Source organism: Lactuca sativa, chromosome 2 (genome assembly GCF_002870075.4).
Source record: "Lactuca sativa cultivar Salinas chromosome 2, Lsat_Salinas_v11, whole genome shotgun sequence".
NCBI classification, from domain to species: Eukaryota; Viridiplantae; Streptophyta; class Magnoliopsida; order Asterales; family Asteraceae; genus Lactuca; species Lactuca sativa.
This window is the reverse complement of record NC_056624.2, coordinates 192,067,015-192,087,784: the sequence shown is the minus strand read 5'-3', so window position 1 is coordinate 192,087,784 and position 20,770 is coordinate 192,067,015. Positions and strand designations below refer to the sequence as shown.

Here is a 20,770-nt window from a genome sequence, read left to right as displayed (position 1 = left end):
TTAGACTTATAATTTTATATAGTATAAGGGTGTATTTTACACATTAAAATACTAAGTGGTTTAATCTATTAATAAATTAAACTTTTTAATTTAATTAAACTTAAACCATGTCATTATGGATTTATTAGTTCTCTCTTTTAATTAAACACTTAATTAATTTAATAAAGCCATAAGGGTGTAATTTGAACTATTCAAAAAAGAAACATCAAGGTTCTAAATATAAAATTCAAAATCAAAACTATTCAATTTTTTTAAGTTACAAAACCAAGAGTTGCACCTTTTGAAAGCTTTCAATTATAAGAGTTCTAGAATTTAATGAGACTTTTAAAATTCCAAAACTTGAGGGAAAGTTTTGAAACTCTTCAAAACCTTTTGAATTCCATAACTTAAGGTGTTAATGTTTCATGAATGGGACTTTTCAAATTCCATAACTTGAGGGCAAGTTATGAAACTCTTCAAGAAACATTTAGATCAAATTTTAAACTAATAAAATTATCATATAATTTATCTTTTACCAATTTGACCTAATTTAACTCATATAGCAAGATAATTTCAAATAATACAAATAACTAGCTTATCATATAAACTAATAACTATCTTAAAATTTTGACAATTATCTTTTAATTGGATGAGGGTAATCACTACCATATCAGAAAAATCAGATTTTATGATACCAAAATAGTTTATGGTAATGAACATAATCTAATTATGGCGAAAAAAAAACCCGAAAAACTGCCAACTGATGATCCAATTCGTCGAGTCGGATACTGGAATCGTCGAGTTCATCACCAAATGACCCAACTCATCAAGTCCACTAATGGGACTCGTTGAGTCCACTGTCCAGACATTAATTTTTCAATTTTTTCAACTTTGAACAATTAACCGATGTATCAATATAACAGAAAACACCCATGACTCTGATACCATTGATGGGTTTTATGTACTCTAACATCCCTATGGTGCACATCCAATCCTAATGCTTTGGATCTAAGTTTTCTCTAGGTATACATGCAAATTCATTTTGTCCAAAGCATATACCCTAGCTAGCATGCAATTGGAGATATACAATATAAAAACTAGTTAGATGAATACCTCTTATTTGTAGCTTGTAGAACTTGGCCTTTCAAGAGCTTAGCACATCAAGTGTGACGCCTCAAATGGTTCACAAACACTATAAGCAAATGGAGGATAATGAGAGAGAGGCTAGGATCCACCAAAATCGTCTGGGGTTTCCTCATGGAACACAAGTCACGATTTTAGGGCTGAAGGGATTACATATATAGTGTAGAATGACAAGAGTCACTTGTAAACCCTAATTCTTACACTTAGGCTTATGATCCAACAATTGATTTGGACTAACACTTCATGGAATCTCACATAAGATTATTCAATTACTAATAAATCATGTATCATTAGCCCAAACTATATGTATCACTGATTTATATAATCAGCCCCTGTTAATTTAATCAGTCTATTTTGATCACTAAATTAATTCCAAATTAATTCTTGATCAATACCAATTAAATAATATGATTTCTTAATTAATATATTATTCTTATAATATATTAATAAATCACAATAACCTCTTTCTCAAATATTCATCTTATCAAATTGCTATGGTGAAGGTAACCCAAAATAGATCATGCTACTATCGGATCAAGTACATACCAACTATAGTTATGAGCTTAGACACCTAATACAACAAAACATATATCACATAATCATACTAACACATGTAATGATCATAAACAATAGCATACTACAGTCATCAGGCCTCGCCCGACATTGAGCCCCGCCCGGTATACATTGCAACACATATCACATGCAAGGGTTATGCAAACTCCTAGCATCCTAACATAAATAACAAGGGCCGACATGAAGGGTTTTGAGCATTCTAACACTCCTATGGTATACATGCAACCCTAGAAACCTTGGACCTATGTTTGATCTATGATACATGCAAATTTATTTTTCCAAGGTTCATAACCTATCTAGCATACATGGGGAACTTTTAAACATAAAAGATAGTAAGAAATACATACCTTTAGTTGCTAAAATTCCTTAAGAACCTTGTGAGCCTAGCACCTCAAGTGTGATGCCTCAAATGTCTCACACAACACCAAATGCACTTGGAATAACTTAGAGAGAAATGAAGAACACTTAGAAATCGGCTAGCCCTCACTTGTATATCTTAGTGGCCGATTTTGGTGAAGAACATGAAGCTTATATAGTGTGTTACAATTAGGGTTACACCATGTAAACCCTAAATGTCATGACTTTTCATTTCCATGACCCATAGGTTCTATAAACACCATGGAGCATCCTATGGGTTTTAGCCCAACTTGATAATCCATGAAGCATTAGCCCACTATATAAGTATGGATGATTTACACAATCAACCCATGTATTTAATTGGTCTCCTTTTGATCACTTAATTAATTCCAAATTAACTCTTGATCAATACTAGTTAAATAATACTATAAATATATTAGAACTTATAATATATTAATAAACCTTAAGTGTTATTTCTCTCATTTTAGTCTATCCAAATGCATGATGCCATGCAACCCAAATGGACCATGCCAAACCGGGTCAAGTACATACCATAAATAGTTATGGACTTAGACACCCTATCCAACACGACATTGGTGCCTTAAACCCGCTAAAACCAATGAGGAGACTCACATCGACTACTAAATCTCACTAAAAATCCTTGGCTGCTGATCCGACAAATCCCCGAGCTATCAATACAGAATAACACCCAAAATAACATTTGGGTTCCAATCCATATCTAACCATCCATACTTAGTGTTAAAAGACCATTTTACCCTTCACCTAGTTTGGTCCAAGACTAAGGCCCAAACTCAAAATCAAAAAGACCCAAAACCAATATATCATCTAAGACCCACTTATGGCCCAATTTTCTAAATTGGGCCCAAACCCTTACATGGGCCTTACCCTAAAGCCCAACAATTTTTCCTAGTCCAAAATACTTGTACTAAGATGGCCCAACAAGAACCCAAGCACTCATGCCTAATAAAATGGTCCAAACTTGAAGCCCAAAACGCTAAGCCTAACAGATACGCTAAGCGTACCTGCTAAATGGCTTGTATGTCGTACGTATAGACTTGTACGCCCAACGTACACACCTAATAAGCCAAAATCCACATTAAGCACTTAACGCTTAAGACCAAAAGCCCAAATCACAGATCTAATTCCTAATAAGCGTCTAGAACCATAAAGTCACCGACTTGGTGACTTTGCATGCCCCATAAGGACCCAACTTCAAAATATAACACTCTACTTTCATTAAATGGACATAAACTCATGCATGGATGAATCTAAACCCTAAAGGTGCCAACTTTATGGACCTTGACCCTCAGAAACACAAAGAGTAGTAACTCATAGCTCCTAGAGTGGTATCAAACCACTAGATCTCATTCATGGGGCCAAAAAGAATCCAAAACTCAAATAAACTAGATCTAAACTTCTAATTAGCAAGGTCTTAGCTTTTTCCCTCAAACAAGCAGGAAATGAAGCAAATAATCAAGATCTACAAGCTCTTCCTTGATCCATTACCTTGCACCAAGCTTTTATTTCTTGATAATGGATCAAAATACACGAAAATGCACATAATGAGTTCGAAACACAACAATGGAGGCTAAGGGACGATATCTAGGGTTTTAGAGGCTTAGGGGTGGTAAAGAGGCCAACCATAATGACTTAAGGCGTTTATATAGGGTGAAACACCCTAAGGGTTTCATTAACTTACACGTACGCCCCGCGTACGTGTTCGGAGTGACGACCAATCCTCGCATCAGTACGCTAAGCGTACCCCTTGGTATGCCCCGTGTACTGGCTATTCTGATTGTACGCTAAGCGTACCATTTGGTACGCCCCGTGTACTAGCCAGGGTCCAAATTGCATCTTTTAAAATAGCACAATGACAATAATGAAATATACCAGGATTCAAGTGTTACACATCTATTCGACACACTTATCACCTACACTTGTATTTGTTTATGCATAGTCTTTAATGTTGGGTTTTAAGCACTATAACACTCATATGGTGCACATGCAAACCTAAATGCTTTGGATCTATGTTTTCTCTAATTATAAATGCATTTTCAATTTTCCAAAGCATGCATCCTAACTAGCATACAATAGAGGATATACAACATAAAAACCAAGTTAGATGAACACCTTTTGATGTAGTTTGAAGTATTTGGCCTTAGAAAGCTTTAGTGCCTCAAATGTGATGCCTCTATTGTGTCACAAACACCAAATGAAAGAGTAGGCTTGAGAGAATAGGCTAGTTAGCTCAAAATCGATTATCACTCTCTTAGAATGAATGGGCAACCGATTTTAGCTCTAGGGGATTGCTTTTATAGTGTTACAAAGGCTAGGGTTTCATCCATGCAAACCCTAATGCACCATGACCCTTCATATTACTTAGGCTCTATGGGTTAAACCTCCATGGACTTTCATATTGGTTTAGCCCATCCTAATTAACCATGGATCATTGGCCCACACTATAAGAATCATTGATTTACTTAATCAGTCCCCGTAAATTTAATCAGTCTCTTTTGATCACTAAATTAATTCCAAATTAATTCTTGATCAATACTAATTATATAATATGATTTCTCAATTAATATATTATACTTATAATATATTAATAAATCACAAATAGCCTTTCTCTCAAAAGTCCATCCTATCAAATTACACTGGTGAAGACAACCCAAAAGGACCATGCTACTATCGAGTCAAGTACATCCCAGTTATAGTTATGGGCTTAGAAACCTAATCCAACATTTAATTCTTTAAGGTTTTAATGTGTAAATTGTATTTCTATAAATGATAAGCCTCTCCACCTAATTGGATGTGATGTGTACCATTATCATGGTATCAAGAGCCAATTAATCCCACCTTTTTTCTATTCCCCTCCCCCTATCGTTCAATATCTCTTTCCCATACTCTTCAGTTTTTTGCATCTCTAATCTTCCCATTGCTTCTTCTTCTCACGATAATACTCTATCCATGAATACATTTCTTCATCTGATAACCAAAAAATTGTCATCTACCAATTATCTTTTATGGAAAAATCAAATGATTCCTCTCCTCACCTATCAGAATATGTTGGGCCATGTTGATGGGTCTCTTCCCGCACCTGGTCCGGTGGTTCTCACTAATGGAAAGTGATCGCCAAACGCAGACTTTGTTGCGTGGATCTCTTCTGATCAGCGAGCAATTATTTTCCTCCACATATCTTTAACTAAGGAAGCTTTTTCTGAGATTGTTGGACTATCAACAGCTTAACAGATTTGGGTTGCGCTTGAGGTTGCTTATAGCCACTCCTCTGTCGAAAGAATTCAAAACCTTGGTGATCAACTGTGTCAATTCTCTAAGGGAACATCCACGGTTTCTGAGTTTGGAAGTAAATTCAAAAACATTTGTGATCAACTTTCTGTTGTTGGTTATCCTGTCAATGAATCGGACAAAACCCACTAGTTTTTGTGTGGCCATGGTCCGACTTTCAAGACATTTTCCAATGCTATTCGGGCCTCTTGGTCCCTCACTACTCTTCGAGATCTTCTTTCCCAATCCAAGGCACATGAATTATTTTTGCGCTCTCTACATGGAACTGCTTCCCAACCAGTGGCCTTTTCCGCTACCTCCCATCCACTCACATCTCGCGGTGGTCGTGGTCGTGGGCGTTGTCCTTCCTTTTGTCAATTATGTCGAACCAATTTCCACTATGCTAGTGCATGCCCATATCTCTCCTCATATGATACTCATAAAATCGGATCCGATGTTGATTTAGCCAAAGCCTTTCATGCTCAATGTCATGTAACATCCAATGACCCAGACTAGTTTGTTGATTCCGGTGCCACAGATTATATGGCTTCTTCCATGTCATTTGTATCTCAACCTATGCCTTATGTTGGGAACTCTAAGGTTGCTTTTAGGGATGGTAATGTTCTCCCCATATCTCATATTGGTCAATCTATGATTCACAATAATATTAAATTGCAAGATGTTTTGGTTGTCCTAATGATCACCAAAAAATTATTTTCTATTAGTAAATTGACTACTTATATTAGCCTGAATGTTTTGTTTTCCCAACCTCATTTTTATATCCAGGATTGAGCAACGAAGCAGGTTCTAGCAAAGGGGCGATGTGAGCAAGGATTGTATGTTCTATCAAATAAACCGGCAACATTTATGGTAGTTGCATGTTCGAAGTTAATAGCATCATATAAGCTTTGGCATTCCCACTTGGACCACATTTCTTTTGATACTCTTTCTCTTATGAATAAATTAGGTCACGTTTCGATGACGTCTTTATTACCGTCACCCGTTATTTGTACGCCTTGCCAACTTGCTAAGGCGCATCACTTACCTTTTAAACCTAATGAAAAACATGCATTGCATGTATTGTACGTGATTCATTGTGATTTGTGGGGGCCATCCGCGGTTACTTCGGTCGGTGGTTATCGTCATTATGTTGTTTTTGTGGATGATTTTTCTCGTTTTATGTGGTTTTATCCGCTCAAAACCAAATCCGATTTCCGTGTGGTTTTTGGGACCTTCATTAACTTTGTTTAAACACAATTTTCATCTAAAATTAAAATCTTTCAAAGTGACGGGGACACAAAGTTTTTGAATCATCATGTACGATGTTTACTTGAAGACAATGGTACTCTTCAGCGTATTTCATGTCCGTACACTCCACAGCAAAATGGTCGGTTGGAGCGCAAACATCGCCATATCATAGAAACCAGTCTTGCCATGTTATTTAATGGGCATGTTCAGTCTTCTTATTGGGTCCATGCTTTTCGCTCAACTATTCATATTATCAACCGGCTTTCCACTTGGGTATTAAATAATAAATCTCCGTTCGAGGTATTGTTTCTTCGGGCTCCTTTGTATCATCATTTTCACCCATGTGGATGTCAATTCTACCCTTACATAAGGGACTATGTGGAGCACAAATTACTGCTACGTAGCATTCCTTAAATATTTCTTGGTTATTGTGCCCAATACAAAGGATATAAATGTATTGATCCCGGCTCCTCTCGCATGTTTATTACCCGGCATGCCAAGTTTGATGAGCTCTTTTTTCCATTTGGCAACACTTCAACTCGGGACTCTATTCATGATCTTCATTTAGATGCTTTTTTAGACGATACATTATTTTCTAGTCTACCATTGGTTCCTGCTTCAAGCCCAACTCAACAGCTGACTACTCCTTTCACTCGTTGTGGGCTTTGCAATGATCCAACTCCTGTCACTAAGGCTCGGTCACCATAACAAGCCCAATACTTGGAGCTAGCCCAATCACCAGAATAGGCCCAGTCACCAGAACTGACCCAGTCCTCGGAGCAAGTCCAGTCTCCTGATCAGACCCGATCATCCACTGATGCTCCATCATCATTCTCACCAAATAAACCGCCTCCTACTATTTTGTTTGATGTAACTAAAACGAATTCCCCTCATGTCACTCCTTCGCGGGTTCCACAAATTAGCCATCCCATGGTTACACGGGCCAAAGACAGGATTTTCAAACCAAAGCACTGAGTGGATCTTGCTCACGCTACTAAACATGGTTTATATAGTGCCTTATTTGCTCGACATGATCTGACAACTTTTTCTTCTACCACTTCGCAATCACATTAGATGAATGCAATGAACGTTGAAATGAATGCTCTATGGAAAAATCATACTTGGTCGTTGGTTCCTAGACCCATGGATCGCAATATAGTCAGTTCGTAAGTGGGTGTTTCGAACTAAGTATCATTCTAATGGCACTATTTGATCATTATAAAGCTCGTGTAGTTGCCCAAGGCTTTAGTCAAATTCTAGGTGTTGATTACTTGCATACTTTTAGTCCAGTGGTGAAAGCATCCGCGATGCATGTTGTTTTACCTTTGGTCGTCATTAATGGTTGGTCTCTTCATCAGCTCGACATCAATAATGCTTTTCTTCATGACACCCTAACTGATCCCGTTTACATGGAACAAACACCGGGTAAGGGAGTGAGTCTGCCCAAAGAAGCTCTTAAGAAGCGGAGTTTCACTCGACAAAAAAGGTTTGGACTGAAACCATTCTCAGACGGAATCAACTGACTTCTAGTTGCATCGGATCTAGAGATCTGTTGCCAGTTCCGATAGAAGGAAGGGAGTAAGGTTTGGGCTTTATACAAGAAGGGAGTTCTGTAAAAGCAACAGGAAGAATTGCTTAGATACCAGTGAGTGAGGCGTTTTTAGATCGTATTATAAACGCGCTGCCTAAACCTATTGATGGTAGAGGTGAAATTTCATCTTTTGAGTGTTTTATTGTTAAGTATAGTCATGATTTTTTCCATGAATCTGTCTATTCAGCAAATAAATAGCAGTTATGTCTATCAACATGTATGGTCTTAGAGAAATTCCTTTATCTAGGGGATCAAGTGGTAGTTGATCAATGAACTAATATCTTTCGGTATAGGGCAAAGGTAAGGGCTTGGGCATGGCACCAGGGTTGTTAAGCTCACATCTGTTGTAAGACTTTGTAAGAAATGCTGGATTGTGCCCTTCAAGCAGAAGTTGTCCTTAGGGTTTCGTTGGGGAACTTCTCACAGAAGGAGGCAATAGGAATGAAGGACGCGGGAAGCTACCGCTTCTAGAATGGTTGCTTATCCTTCACTTTTTTTTAGATCGTCTCGCTGTTCAAAAAAAGGTTTATGTAATCGGAAAAATGGTTACGGTTGCGGAAACCAGAGAAAGTCGGGAACCATCCGTTACCATTTGAATCAAAGTAGCGACTTCATGATTCTCGTTTTCCCGGTCATGTGTATCGTCTAAATAAAGCTCTTTATGGTCTCAAACAGGCCCCACGAGCTTCGTTTCATCGTATAAGCAATTTTTTTGGTTAGCACTAGGTTTATATGCAGTCAGGCTGATCCTTCTATGTTTGTGTTCAAACGTGACTTGTGTGTGCTATATTTATTGGTCTATGTTGATGATTTAATTTTGACCGGAAATGATGACACGGTTATTCGCTCCATCATCAATCGCTTGCACCACGAATTCTTGATCACAGACCTTGGTCGTTTATTTTATTTTCTTAGGATAGAAGCTACTTACACCACAAATGGTCTATTTCCCAGTCAAACAACGTATGCTCATGACATTCTTGATCGAGCAGGTCTTCTCGACCCTCAACCGGATTCAACTCCTCTTGCCTCTAACATGGCTTTTGTTATTGGTGGTGATGCTTACTTGGATCCTTCACATTATCGATCCCTTGTTGGAGCTCTTCAGTATTTGAAAATCACTCGTCCGAATATTTCATATGTGGTCAATCAAGTTAGTAAATTCCTTCAAGGCCCTACTATTCCGCATTATCAAGCAGTTAAACGGCTTATGCGATATGTCAAGGGTACGATTTCTTTTGGACTCTCCTTTTCTAAACCGACATATACCACGCTTGTAGGCTACTCTGATGCTGATTGGGCTCGTTGCCTCGAGACCCGTCGTTCCACTTATGGTTACTCGATATTCCTTGGGGGCAATCTTGTATCCTGATGTGCCAAGAAACAACCAACTATCTCTCGCTCCAGTTGTGAATCTGAATATCGAGCAATTAATGGCCAACACTCTCGCGAAAATTATTTGGATCACTCATTTGTTGCGAAAACTTCATGTGCTACCACCAAACCCTAAGACATTGCTATGCGATAATCAAAGTGCCTTGTTTCTCACTCAAAATCCCGTTTCTCTGAAACATGTCAAGCACATTGATGTTGACTATCACTTTATTCATAACTTTGTGTCGTCGAGTAAAATTCACACCGATTTCATTTTGACCAAGCTTCAAGTGGCCGACATTTTCACAAAGAGTTTACCACGTCATCAGTTTGAGTTCTTTCGAGAAAAGTTGTGTATTGGTCCACCACCGTTTCACTTGAGGGAGGATATTAGACACACTTAACAGCTACACTTGTATTTATTTATGTATAGTCTTTAATTCTTTGAGGTTGTAATGTTAAATTGTATTTCTATAAATGATAAGCCTCTCAAATGCGGTTAATCCATTTTCAAAACCGCTTGGTGTGGTTAGTTTTGCAGTGCGGTTAGACGGTTATTTTTGCGGTGTGGTTTTGTTTTTTTCTGTGTTGCGGTTATTAACCATATGTATTTGGTGCAATTATTTTGTGTGGTTTTTAACCATAGTTTAGAGCTCAAACGGTTTTAAGATTTCAAACATATTACTTGTAATAATAATAAAAAAACTATAATGTATAAGACAATTAACTTAAATCACAAACAATTAATATCTTAAAAACGTCAAATCAAAAGTAATTAACAATAAATTTCTTAAAATTGTCTAATTTCACCATTTTTCAAAGTTAAACATAACAAAACACTATACTTTTGTCTTCTAGTATTTTATTCATCTTTCATTCATAAAACTTGTCTTATTTTTAATATTTAATATATTAATAATTAAAAGTTGTATATAATATATGCAGTGCGGTGCGGTTTTTTTTTACGATTTTTGAAAACTAATAACCGCACTGCACCGCAAATTTGCGGTTTTTGAAAAACAAAAAACACCTCCATCGGTTTTTATTGCCGTTGCGGTTTATGCGGTTAATTTTAGTTGCGGTGTGGTGATGTGTACCATTATCAGCATCCATTAGATTACAATTTTTTTTAAAAAATATAAAGGTTTTGATGTGCTAAAAAAATAATATAATGGTTTTTTTAATGCTTATATAAAAACAGATTGAGTTTTTCTAAGGTCAAAAAGACTAATTTAACACTTTCAAAATATATAAAGATTTTAGTGCACTAAAAAATAATATAGTGGTTTTTTTAAACATTTGATAAAAATATTTTGGATTTTTCTAAGATTTTTTTCTATATTTTAATCAAACATTTCACATTTCTAATAAAAAAAAATAAAAAGAATGTAAGCGCATTTTAATAAATTGACTAAACTGCACAAATGGTCCCTGTAGTTTGTCGAAAATTGCTACTTTGGTCCAAAAAGTTTTGGACTAGCACCAGTGATCCAAAACTTTCATTTTGTTGCGTCTTTGGTCCAATATATTATGATTTTTTTTTTCAAAATGACGGATTTGCCCCTGTTAATATGATTTTCTTATCTTTTTCTTATTTGTTTTTTCGACTTTCAGATTTAAAAAAAATAAAAATAAAAATAAATCTCTCTCTCTCTCTCTCCTGATTTTTTCAGATTAAAAAAAACAATAAAATAAAAATAAAAATCTCTCTCTATCTCTCTCTCTCAAGTCGTCGTCTACCTCCCACATCTAAAACCTTAACACCATTAATCTTCTTTGGTTTTAGTATATGAGTATGAAAATCAAAAGAATATGGCCTCTAACCATAGATATGTTCCTCTCATCCCTCTTGCGTCTGATTCAACTTAGCGTGTCCCCACTCCGCCACCATTACCTTCGCTCATCCAGTTTGAGATATTCATAGCGACATTTGAATCAAATCACTCATGCATCTGATTCAAGTTCACTGGCGAAAACTGTGCTTCTTCATCTACTTTCTTCTTCATCTGCTACTCCCTTAGACACAGATCTGGGATGTTCATGGCAACTAGGGTTTCATGGAGATTGTTCTCATCTGATGACGGCACTATGGTTTGGATAGGAGGCGCAACTAGGGTTTCCAGTGGTGGTGACGAAGAGCTTTTTTTGTTGGTGGTGATGCATCATGTACGCTAAGGCGTGCTTTCACAGGCGATGACACTAGGGCTTGCTTTAACAGACGACTTTGGCTCCATCGTGTGCGACTCAAAGGTGACTCGTCTGAAGGGGAGATCGGAGACGTGATAACTGCGGTGATGTTTTGGTTCATAACGGATGGGTGGTCGTCGGTTTTTGGAGCTCCAAGAAATCGGAGCTCTCTTTATCCCATCGTCGGCAGGAGAAAAGCAAAACCCCATTGCCTTCTTCACTCGCCTGATTTTCCCAATACCAATGTTGCAACATCTCACCATCATTTAATTTGCAAAACCCACTTGAAGAATGGGTTTGATTTTTTTGGTTTAAATTTTGTTCTGTGTTTAATTTTTTTTTTCTAGGCTTTATGAAGTGTTCTTGAGGGAAGAACAAACAAAGAGGGAAGGAGAAATATTCGGGAAGAGAAGGAGAGAGGGAGAGAGAGAGAGAGAGAGAGAAATTTATTTTTATTTTCTTGTTTTTTAGAGAGAGATAGAGAGGTTTATTTTTATTTTTATTTTATTGTTTTTCTTTAAATTTGAAAATCAGAAAAACAAATAAGAAAAAAGATATAATATATTAACAGGGACAAATCTGTCATTTTGAAAAAAAATCAAAATAGATTGGACTAAAGACGCAACAAAATGAAAGTTTTGGACCACTGGTGCTAGTCCAAACATTTTTGGACCAAAGTGGCAATTTTCGACATACTACAGGGACCATTTGTGACTGCACAAATGGTCCCTGTGGTATGTCGAAAAATGCCACTTTGGTCCAAAAGGTTTGGACTAGCGTCAGTGGTCCAAAACTTTCATTTTGTTGCGTCTCTGGTCCAATATGTTTTTATTATTTTCAAAATGACGGATCTACCCCTGTCAATATGATTTTCTCTTTTTACTTATTTGTTTTTCTGATTTTTTAATTTAAAAAAAAAAAACAAGAAACAAAAATAAAAATAAATCTCTCTCTCTCTCTCTCTCCATTGTTGGAATAAAACCTCACCATCTTGCCTCCTTTTCCCTCCCTCTCACTGAATTATTGTCAATGATCGAAGAGGGAATCAAGGGCAGTCAAGGGCTACCAGCCTTGACCACCCACTGCCACCGTAACCCACCGCCATCCAGCATCCCTTGAACTCTAATCTATTTCCCCCTTCTTCTTCGGTTTTTTTGTTTTTTTTTTTGAATTGAGAAAACCACCAATGAAGGTGGAGACTTTCCAACAAGGAAGACAACCCGCAACCACAAATTTTAGCCACCACTGGGCCCCTCTCCACACCCATTCACTTTCTCCGCCGATTCTGACCTGATATATAGTAACCGGAGCCGCTGGAACGGACTCCGACCACCATAGTAGATCGTCATCGCCGCCTTGCTGCTCATCGCTGATTCCGACCAGATACAGAAGGGCGTAGGGCACTTCAAATTAACCCCTTCGTTTTGCAAGACGAAGAACAACAACACACCAATGAACGTCGTCCCTGCATCCAACGCTGCCGATTAGAAAAAGGCATATCAAATTTCTATACAAACCTCTGGAATCAAAGATTCGCTCAAGTCCGATGACTCCCCCAATCACAAAAGTATCAAATGTAACTTTGAATTTGGGGAATGTCCATGGAATTTCGGGATGAAGCCCCACGAGATTCGCCATCCCTACAACTAGAGTTCCGACGAGCTGAGTTGTGAACTTGCATCGAGATGGGATCTTCATGTGGTGTCAAGAGGTTGGTGGTGTCCGATGGGATTCCACAGCAGCGGTGACGGAGGGCGGCAATGGTAGCCCTACGGCTTTTGCTTTCCTGTTCCGACGGGTTTGACGAGAGAGAGAGAGAGAGAGAGAGAGAGAGAGAGAGAGAGAGAGAGGTGGGGTTTGGTAGGTTATTAGCTGTATATTTATTTTTATTTTTTTAATCTAAAAATCAGAAAAGCAAATAAGAAAAAAAATCATATTAATAGGGGCAAATTCGTCATTTTGAAAAAAGACATAATAGATTGGACCAAAAATGCAACAAAGTGAAAGTTTTGGACCTCTGGTGCTAGTCTAAACTTTTTTGGACGAAAATGACAATTTTGAGCAAACCACAGAGACTATTTGTGCAGTTTAGTCTTTAGTATTCGAACAACTATTTTTAATTTCGAAACAAAATGAACATATGATAGTCAATATCTAAAATATATATCTTGAAAAATAATTTTTAAATTTAACTTTATAAAAAGCAAAATAAGTAAGAAAATTATACTCGTATTAAAAACTCAATTAAAACAAAAAATGGTTGCACATTTTTATGACAATTATCGACAAAAACCCTTAAACATCTAAAAAAAATGAAAATAATTTTCATTTCAACTTTAACCTTTACACCTTGATTTCAAGATTCCATCTCATTATTTTCTCAACATGTACATGTCGATGGTTATTTTTTCGAATATATAATGTAAAAGAAAAATCTGAAACTACGATACTTTTTCTATCTATTTTGATCATGAAAAATTCTATGTGAATTAGAAAACTAGGTCATCCTCTTAGAAGTTATGGGTTAAGTCTTTTAGAAGACATAGATAGTATTTAGAAGTATGTTTAAATAGTTTGTTCATTAAAAATAATAATCCTTCTTAATAAATGAAGTTTTTTTGCCACATGTCAACCTTTCATTAATTTTGACACTTGTCATTTTGTGGTATTTTTGAAATAAATATTATCCACTTGTCAATTTTTGGTTTATTTCAATTTTTAAAATTAAAGTCATATACTTATATATATGTAAAGTATTAAATATGATATATGTGATATTAAATTGCAGTAAATATGTATCTTCTTTATTTTAAAGTTATACATTAAAAAATATTTTATGTTTACACTTTAATGTTTAATTTTTTTTTTTTAAATCAACTCGTGTAATACACGGGTTTCACACCTAGTTATAATATCCTTCTTAATAAATGAAGGTTTTTTTGCCATATGTCAACCTTTCATTAATTTTGACACTTGTCATTTTGTGGTATTTTTGAAATAAATATTATCCACTTGTCAATTTTTGGTTTATTTCAATTTTTAAAATTAAAGTCATATACTTATATATGTAAAGTATTAAATATGATATATATGATATTAAATTGCAGTAAATATGTATCTTCTTTATTTTAAAGTTATACATTAAAAAATATTTTATGTTTACACTTTAATGTTTAATCTTTTTTTAAATCAACCTGTGTAATACACGAGTTTCACACCTAGTTATAATAATAATCAAATAAATATTTAAAGCTAGCTTTAATCATACATTTTCATTCATTAGAACTTTAAAATCCAAATAATTTATTGAGCCCCTTATGCTAAAAATATATAGTTATGCTGTCAAATTTTATTTTATTTTTTTGAAAACAGTTTATACACACCAACTAATCTATTCATTAATCATTAATCTATATATTTTATTCACTCTAAGACTTAAACCTTTTCGGTCCTAAGGGAAGAGGGAATCGTGGCGGTTTGGGTGGTGGTACCGGCAGTACCGCCGGGATGTGATACCGTCGGCCGGCGGGAACAACGGGTTGGAAGAAACCGAGCTTTCAACGGGTTCGTGAAGCCGTTTCCTTTCTCTCTTTCTATTCTTCTATTCTTCTTTAACAAAATTCTTTGTTTTTTTTTTTTTTGATGATGGGGAAAGCAAAAAGAGAGTTACACTGGGTAGAGATGGTTATGGAGAGCAGATAAATGGAGGCGGCATATTTCACCAAATAGGTTAAGGGTAAAGCATTATATAGTTCATATATAAATTTCATTTTAGTCCCTATAGTTTATAGATTTTATTAAAATAGTATACACTTCAAATATTTTTAATAATTTATATTTGTTTTATAATTCATTAAATAATATTTATTTTAATTAACTGATATTTTTAATATGATTTTAGAAAAAATGTTAAATTTTATTTTATTTTTTACATTTTAACATAATTAAATAAAAAATAAAGATGTGGCAAGTGGGTTGAGTGGGTTGGAAAAGATAGAGTTTCCATATATTATGGGTTGAAAAAGATGGAAAAAAAAGAAAATGAAAAAGCTGATGTAGCGGTGGGTTGAGTGGGTTGAGAGGGAATGACTCCCTCCTCCATAATAGGCTAATAGTGCTAGGTGAAATGGTTTTTGATAATTATCTTTTAATTAAGAAATAATATAAATCTATAATAAGCAAAAGAAATGTGAACATTAACTATCTTTTAATTTGGATAGTACAAATTATGGTGTTCGAATCCACGTAGGAATAATATGATAATGCAACATAAAGGAGATGTATATCATTTCAAATTGTATATATATTAATATAGATGATAAGCAATATATGATTCTTATCAAACCTTATGAAAACCACTCGTTTTCATGGTATGCATAGCAGCATAGTTCTAAATTTAATATATGTTCACACTGATTAGACATGTAAAGAAAGAAATTTCACTTTCATTGATTTATTAACATGGGTTGATTATCGTACTTATGAAACACAAAAGACCCCACATGTTCTATCACGTCTTAGGCCAAAGAAATGGTAACATTCCTAACATCTTATCACATCAGCTTTTTAAATGTCATGTTATTTTTTTCTCTTAGCACCTAATTTTTAGCATTTGGTAAGGAGTGGTAACACTCCTAGGCTCCCAGCACTCCATTTTTTAATTAGTTAAAAACATTGTAATTAAATCAAATGAAATTGGATTGGATCCATTGAATGAGAATTTGGCCAATCACAATCCAACAAACTTCCTTCTCTCCTCTCGCCAAGCAATTAGCAACTTTCATTTAGCAACCCCCCTAGCGAGTGCTAGGGGGCGGTGTTTCAAGCTCACTAGCGAATGTAGTGAGGTCGGTGGCGACCTCCACTCCGCTTAGCCTTATACCCAAATTGGTCCGAAACATTTGAAAATTAGGTTTTGTTACAATATTTTTCAAACATGATGTTCGCATTACATCTCATTCAACATATTATTTTCGTGGAATGATTTTTATTCTATTTAAGATTGTTGAATATTGTGAAAAACCTCTTAACTAGGGTTGCATGTAATGAGAAATTTTTTTTCCTGACATCCAGTTTTCACGACGTGGGCTTCTTACATCACGTCGTGACATGCTAAATGGGATGCGTTCTATTCGTTTTTTTATCTAAAGTGACGACGTGGTATTCTCCACCACAACGTGATTCATTTTTTTGGGGATCATTATTAGGACTATTTTGCCTCGTTTCTTCCTGCAACTAATGTGGCGTATGCTTTCCCACATTTTTCTACATATTTGCACCCACTTTGAAGAATTGAAGTTTCGAGTCATGTTCGTGGTTTATTTATATATGCATCCAGTTCTACACCAACTACCTATTTTGGAGAGGTCCATGTTCGAGATGCACGTTTTCCATGCTTTTGGAGATGCTCACACCACTATCCCAGGGGAGTCTATTCCTTTTTCTCATTTTTTCTTAATTTTGATTTATTTTATGCATACAATGAGGGCATTATATGAAATAAGTGTGGGGTAGGGGGTAGAAAAAGTAAATTTCTAGATAATGGTAAAATTTGATGGTAAAATTTAAAATTTGAATAATTATATCTAGTAATAATAATTTGAACTTTAGTTGCTGGTGTTGCATGGGATGATCCGGTAAGAGCTCAAATGTTTAGTTGAGCCAATACACGTTATAATGCATTTGTGGCCTCCCTTATTTTAGTGAAATCATGGAACAAAAACATAAACCCGCTTAGTTTGAGGGATGCAATATGTTTAGCAGCCTAAACCTGAAATGTATCCAAGAAAGATATGCCTAAACCAATAAAGGTTGAAGTAAAGCGCCCCTGCATAAGCATGTAGGTTTTTGAGTGAAAGAAAAAAAAAGTGAGTTATATCTATAAAAAGAAAAAAAGAGAGAGAAAAATTACTGAAAAGTAAGAATTCTTGAAGAATTTTGGAGCTCTCAAAGTTGAAGATCAGAAGATTAAAGTTCTACAGAATCATAAATTGAAGATGCCAGAAATCATGAAGAAGTGAATTCAAAGAAATTGAAGATCAAATACCAAAGAAACGAAGAATTCAAGAGCTCCAAGTTGTGGTATCTTCTAAAAGTTGTATTTCTCTAGTTATGTATGATTGGGTAGCTTTACAAAAACACCTTGATGTTAATTAAGATTTCTGGGGATGGATTCGGACGGTTGCATAAAATGAGCATTGTTCGAAAAAAGTGGGTGCGTGTTTATGAAGATTGTGAGTATTTAAAGTATGGGGGGTCATTTAGGAAAAATTTTAGACACAAATGCATGCGTTGAGGTCTTGGCATAATGGCTGAGCTGGAATCGGATTGTTCTATGTGATGTTAGGGATTAAGATTTAAGTTTAACTTTGCTTGAGGGCAAGCAAAGCCTAAGTGTGGGGTATTTTGATATTGCCATATTTATACCTATTTTTAGGCAATATTTAAGTACATTTTTATATATAAGTTGATAATATGTTTAGAATAATGATACTTATGACTTTAAATTGTTATTTGCAGTCAATTAGAAGTGTTTTCAAAGAGAGGGACCAAAAGTGACAATATATTGAACATTGGAGACTTGAAGCACAAAAGATGAAGAAATCCACGGAAATTACTAAAACCACGACGTGGAAGAGACAACTACGACGTGGCATGAGTATTCTAGAAGATAAAGATCATGTGAAGAAAGAGTCCTTGCCCGATACGGATAACTTGGAGACCACGACGTGGCAGAGATAGCCACGACGTGGCGTGGGATTTTTGAGGATATTTATGCACTCTTGGTCATTACAAAGGGGAGAACCTTTGGCAGAAGAAAGAGATTCCGGAAGGCAAAATTCAGAAGAAAAAGAGATCTGGAAGTGGTTTTCAACACAAAAGAAGAAAAAGTTCATAATTTGCTTTATAAACTTGGTACATTAAACATGTTTTTGATTATAGCTTTTGACTGTTTAGCTGTTAATATGTCCAGCTAAATCTAGCTGCTTCTGTTAGCTAGATGAAGCTGGAACTCATGGTTTGAATGCATTAGATTTGACTTTATTTGTTGGTTATATGCTTGTGTTGATTGATTTTACCTAGCATGTTTAGTTAATGATTTAATTGCTTTAAATTCTTGTTCTGTGTAGTTAGTGAACACAAATCTGCATGAATATGAATACCTAATAACAAAGTGAACACTAGTTTATTAGAGCTAAGATTAAACCAATCTTAGATAAGTAATTGAATCATTGAATTAAGCCGTGTTAGAGAACTCATATTATGATTGTAATTGTGTTTTGATTAAACCAATCTTCATAGCTCCAATCTTATTTAATAATTGATTTTGTGTGACTATACATAGATTTACATGAATTGATTAATAATTAGTAGGTTTAGAACTAAACTGCTAATACTTATTAAATTGGTAACCAACGGTAATAGTCTTGACTAATGTATAACCATTGAGTGAAAGTGGATTCGAACTAGCAGAAGTATTTTGTTTATTGATTGAGTTTTTGTTAAAGAATTCAGTTTATCTAAACTTGCAAAATTAGATAAAAACCCTTTTAGCTTATTAATAATTAGGTTAATTTAGTAGTGAATATATAAATTAATAACACCGTTCCCCGTGATCAACACCCGACTTACCTAAGCTATACTGTAATCTGACTAGGTACACTGCCTATAAGTGCATAGTTAGTCTAAGTTTGTTAGGTTATAAATATTAAAATTAGTGGGTACTTTCGTGCACATCAAGTTTTTGGTGCCGTTGCCGGGGAACGGCTTAGTTTATTAGCTTATTTATTTGCATTAGGTTAATCGATCCTTTTTGTGGGGTAAAACCCGCAAAAAGTTAATTTTCCAGCAAGGTTTAATTTTTTTTAGTCACAGAGTCCACGACGTGGCCAGATAAGTGCCACGACGTGGTTTCTGAAAAATTTAGTTTTTTTTAGTTTAGTTTTTAGTTTATTTTTCTATTTTAGTTCAATTTTACGTTTTTTAGTTTGCAGGAGTTCATGACCAGAGGCTCTAACACACCTTTGGTGCCACCGATTGAAGATCCAGAAGCTGCACTTCACAAAAAGACTGACAAGAAGATGTCATTGCAAGAACTAAAGTCAACATTTTCAAGGAAGTCGGGAAAGAAGACTGGAGAGTCAAGTTTATCCTCAAGGCACTAGAGAAATTTTGAACACTTGGATCAAATACCTGTCCAAACCGAATCTGAATACGATACCGAACCTGAATTTGAAGAACATACGAGCGAACCCGAGAACGAGCCAAGGAACGAGATGGCACCAATTGAGGAGATGTCCATGGGAGCTTACAAGAAGCGAATCCGAGAAGATGTGATTCCCAGTTTAGTCCAACCCTCAATACCTGTCACTGCCACATTCGAGCTGTAGGGGCACATCTTGACTACGCTGAAGGATATCCCATTTTATGGGAAAGATCTTGAGGATGCTTTTAAGCATCTAGATGAAGTCAATGATATTGCGGATTACTTCAATGTCCCAAATGTCAACAGAAACACCGTCTTACTCAGGATGCTTCCTATTACTTTTAAGAGAGCTGCTAAAGAGTGGTTAAAATCACTTCCACCTGGTACAATCACCACTTGGGCTCAAATGCGTGAGCAATTTCTGGACCAGTTTTGCCCACCATCCAAGATAGCTAAACTCAAGAAGGCAATAGCCAACTTTGAGCAACAGCCAGGAGAGTCATTATACGAAGCATGGGAGCGGTACAAGGGCTTGCTCAGAAATTGCCCTCAACATGATCTTAATGTGCAACAAGAGATGTCGATTTTCTATGATGGGGGTAAACGTTATGACAAGACAACTCCTTGATTCTCAAGGACCTTTGATGAAGAAAAATCCAAGGGAGGTCAAGGAGCTGATTGAAGAATTCGCGAAACACTCTCGCGAATTCCACAACCCTAGGCAAGATGGAATCAAAGGCGGTGGAGGGGCCCAAACTGAAGAAATAGCAGCCATGATGGCTATGCTAAATAATATGGACCGGAGG

The 20,770-nt window shown here is 35.8% G+C and overlaps 1 protein-coding gene and 1 non-coding gene across 2 annotated transcripts; one reads left to right on the top strand and one right to left on the bottom strand.

Annotated features, from left to right (window-relative positions):
• The first annotated feature begins 7,805 nt into the window (after nucleotides 1–7,805).
• Nucleotides 7,806–9,569, top strand: LOC111901493 (uncharacterized mitochondrial protein AtMg00810-like). Its single transcript, XM_023897362.1, has 2 exons — nucleotides 7,806–8,092; nucleotides 8,936–9,569. The coding sequence occupies exons 1-2, from the start codon at nucleotides 7,806–7,808 to the stop codon at nucleotides 9,567–9,569; spliced, it is 921 nt and encodes a 306-aa protein (XP_023753130.1).
• A 10,849-nt stretch (nucleotides 9,570–20,418) lies between these two features.
• LOC111901516 (small nucleolar RNA R71) lies at nucleotides 20,419–20,525 on the bottom strand. Its single transcript, XR_002853521.1, has one exon. It is a non-coding gene; the product is annotated as a small nucleolar RNA R71 (small nucleolar RNA).
• Nucleotides 20,526–20,770: the final 245 nt, after the last annotated feature.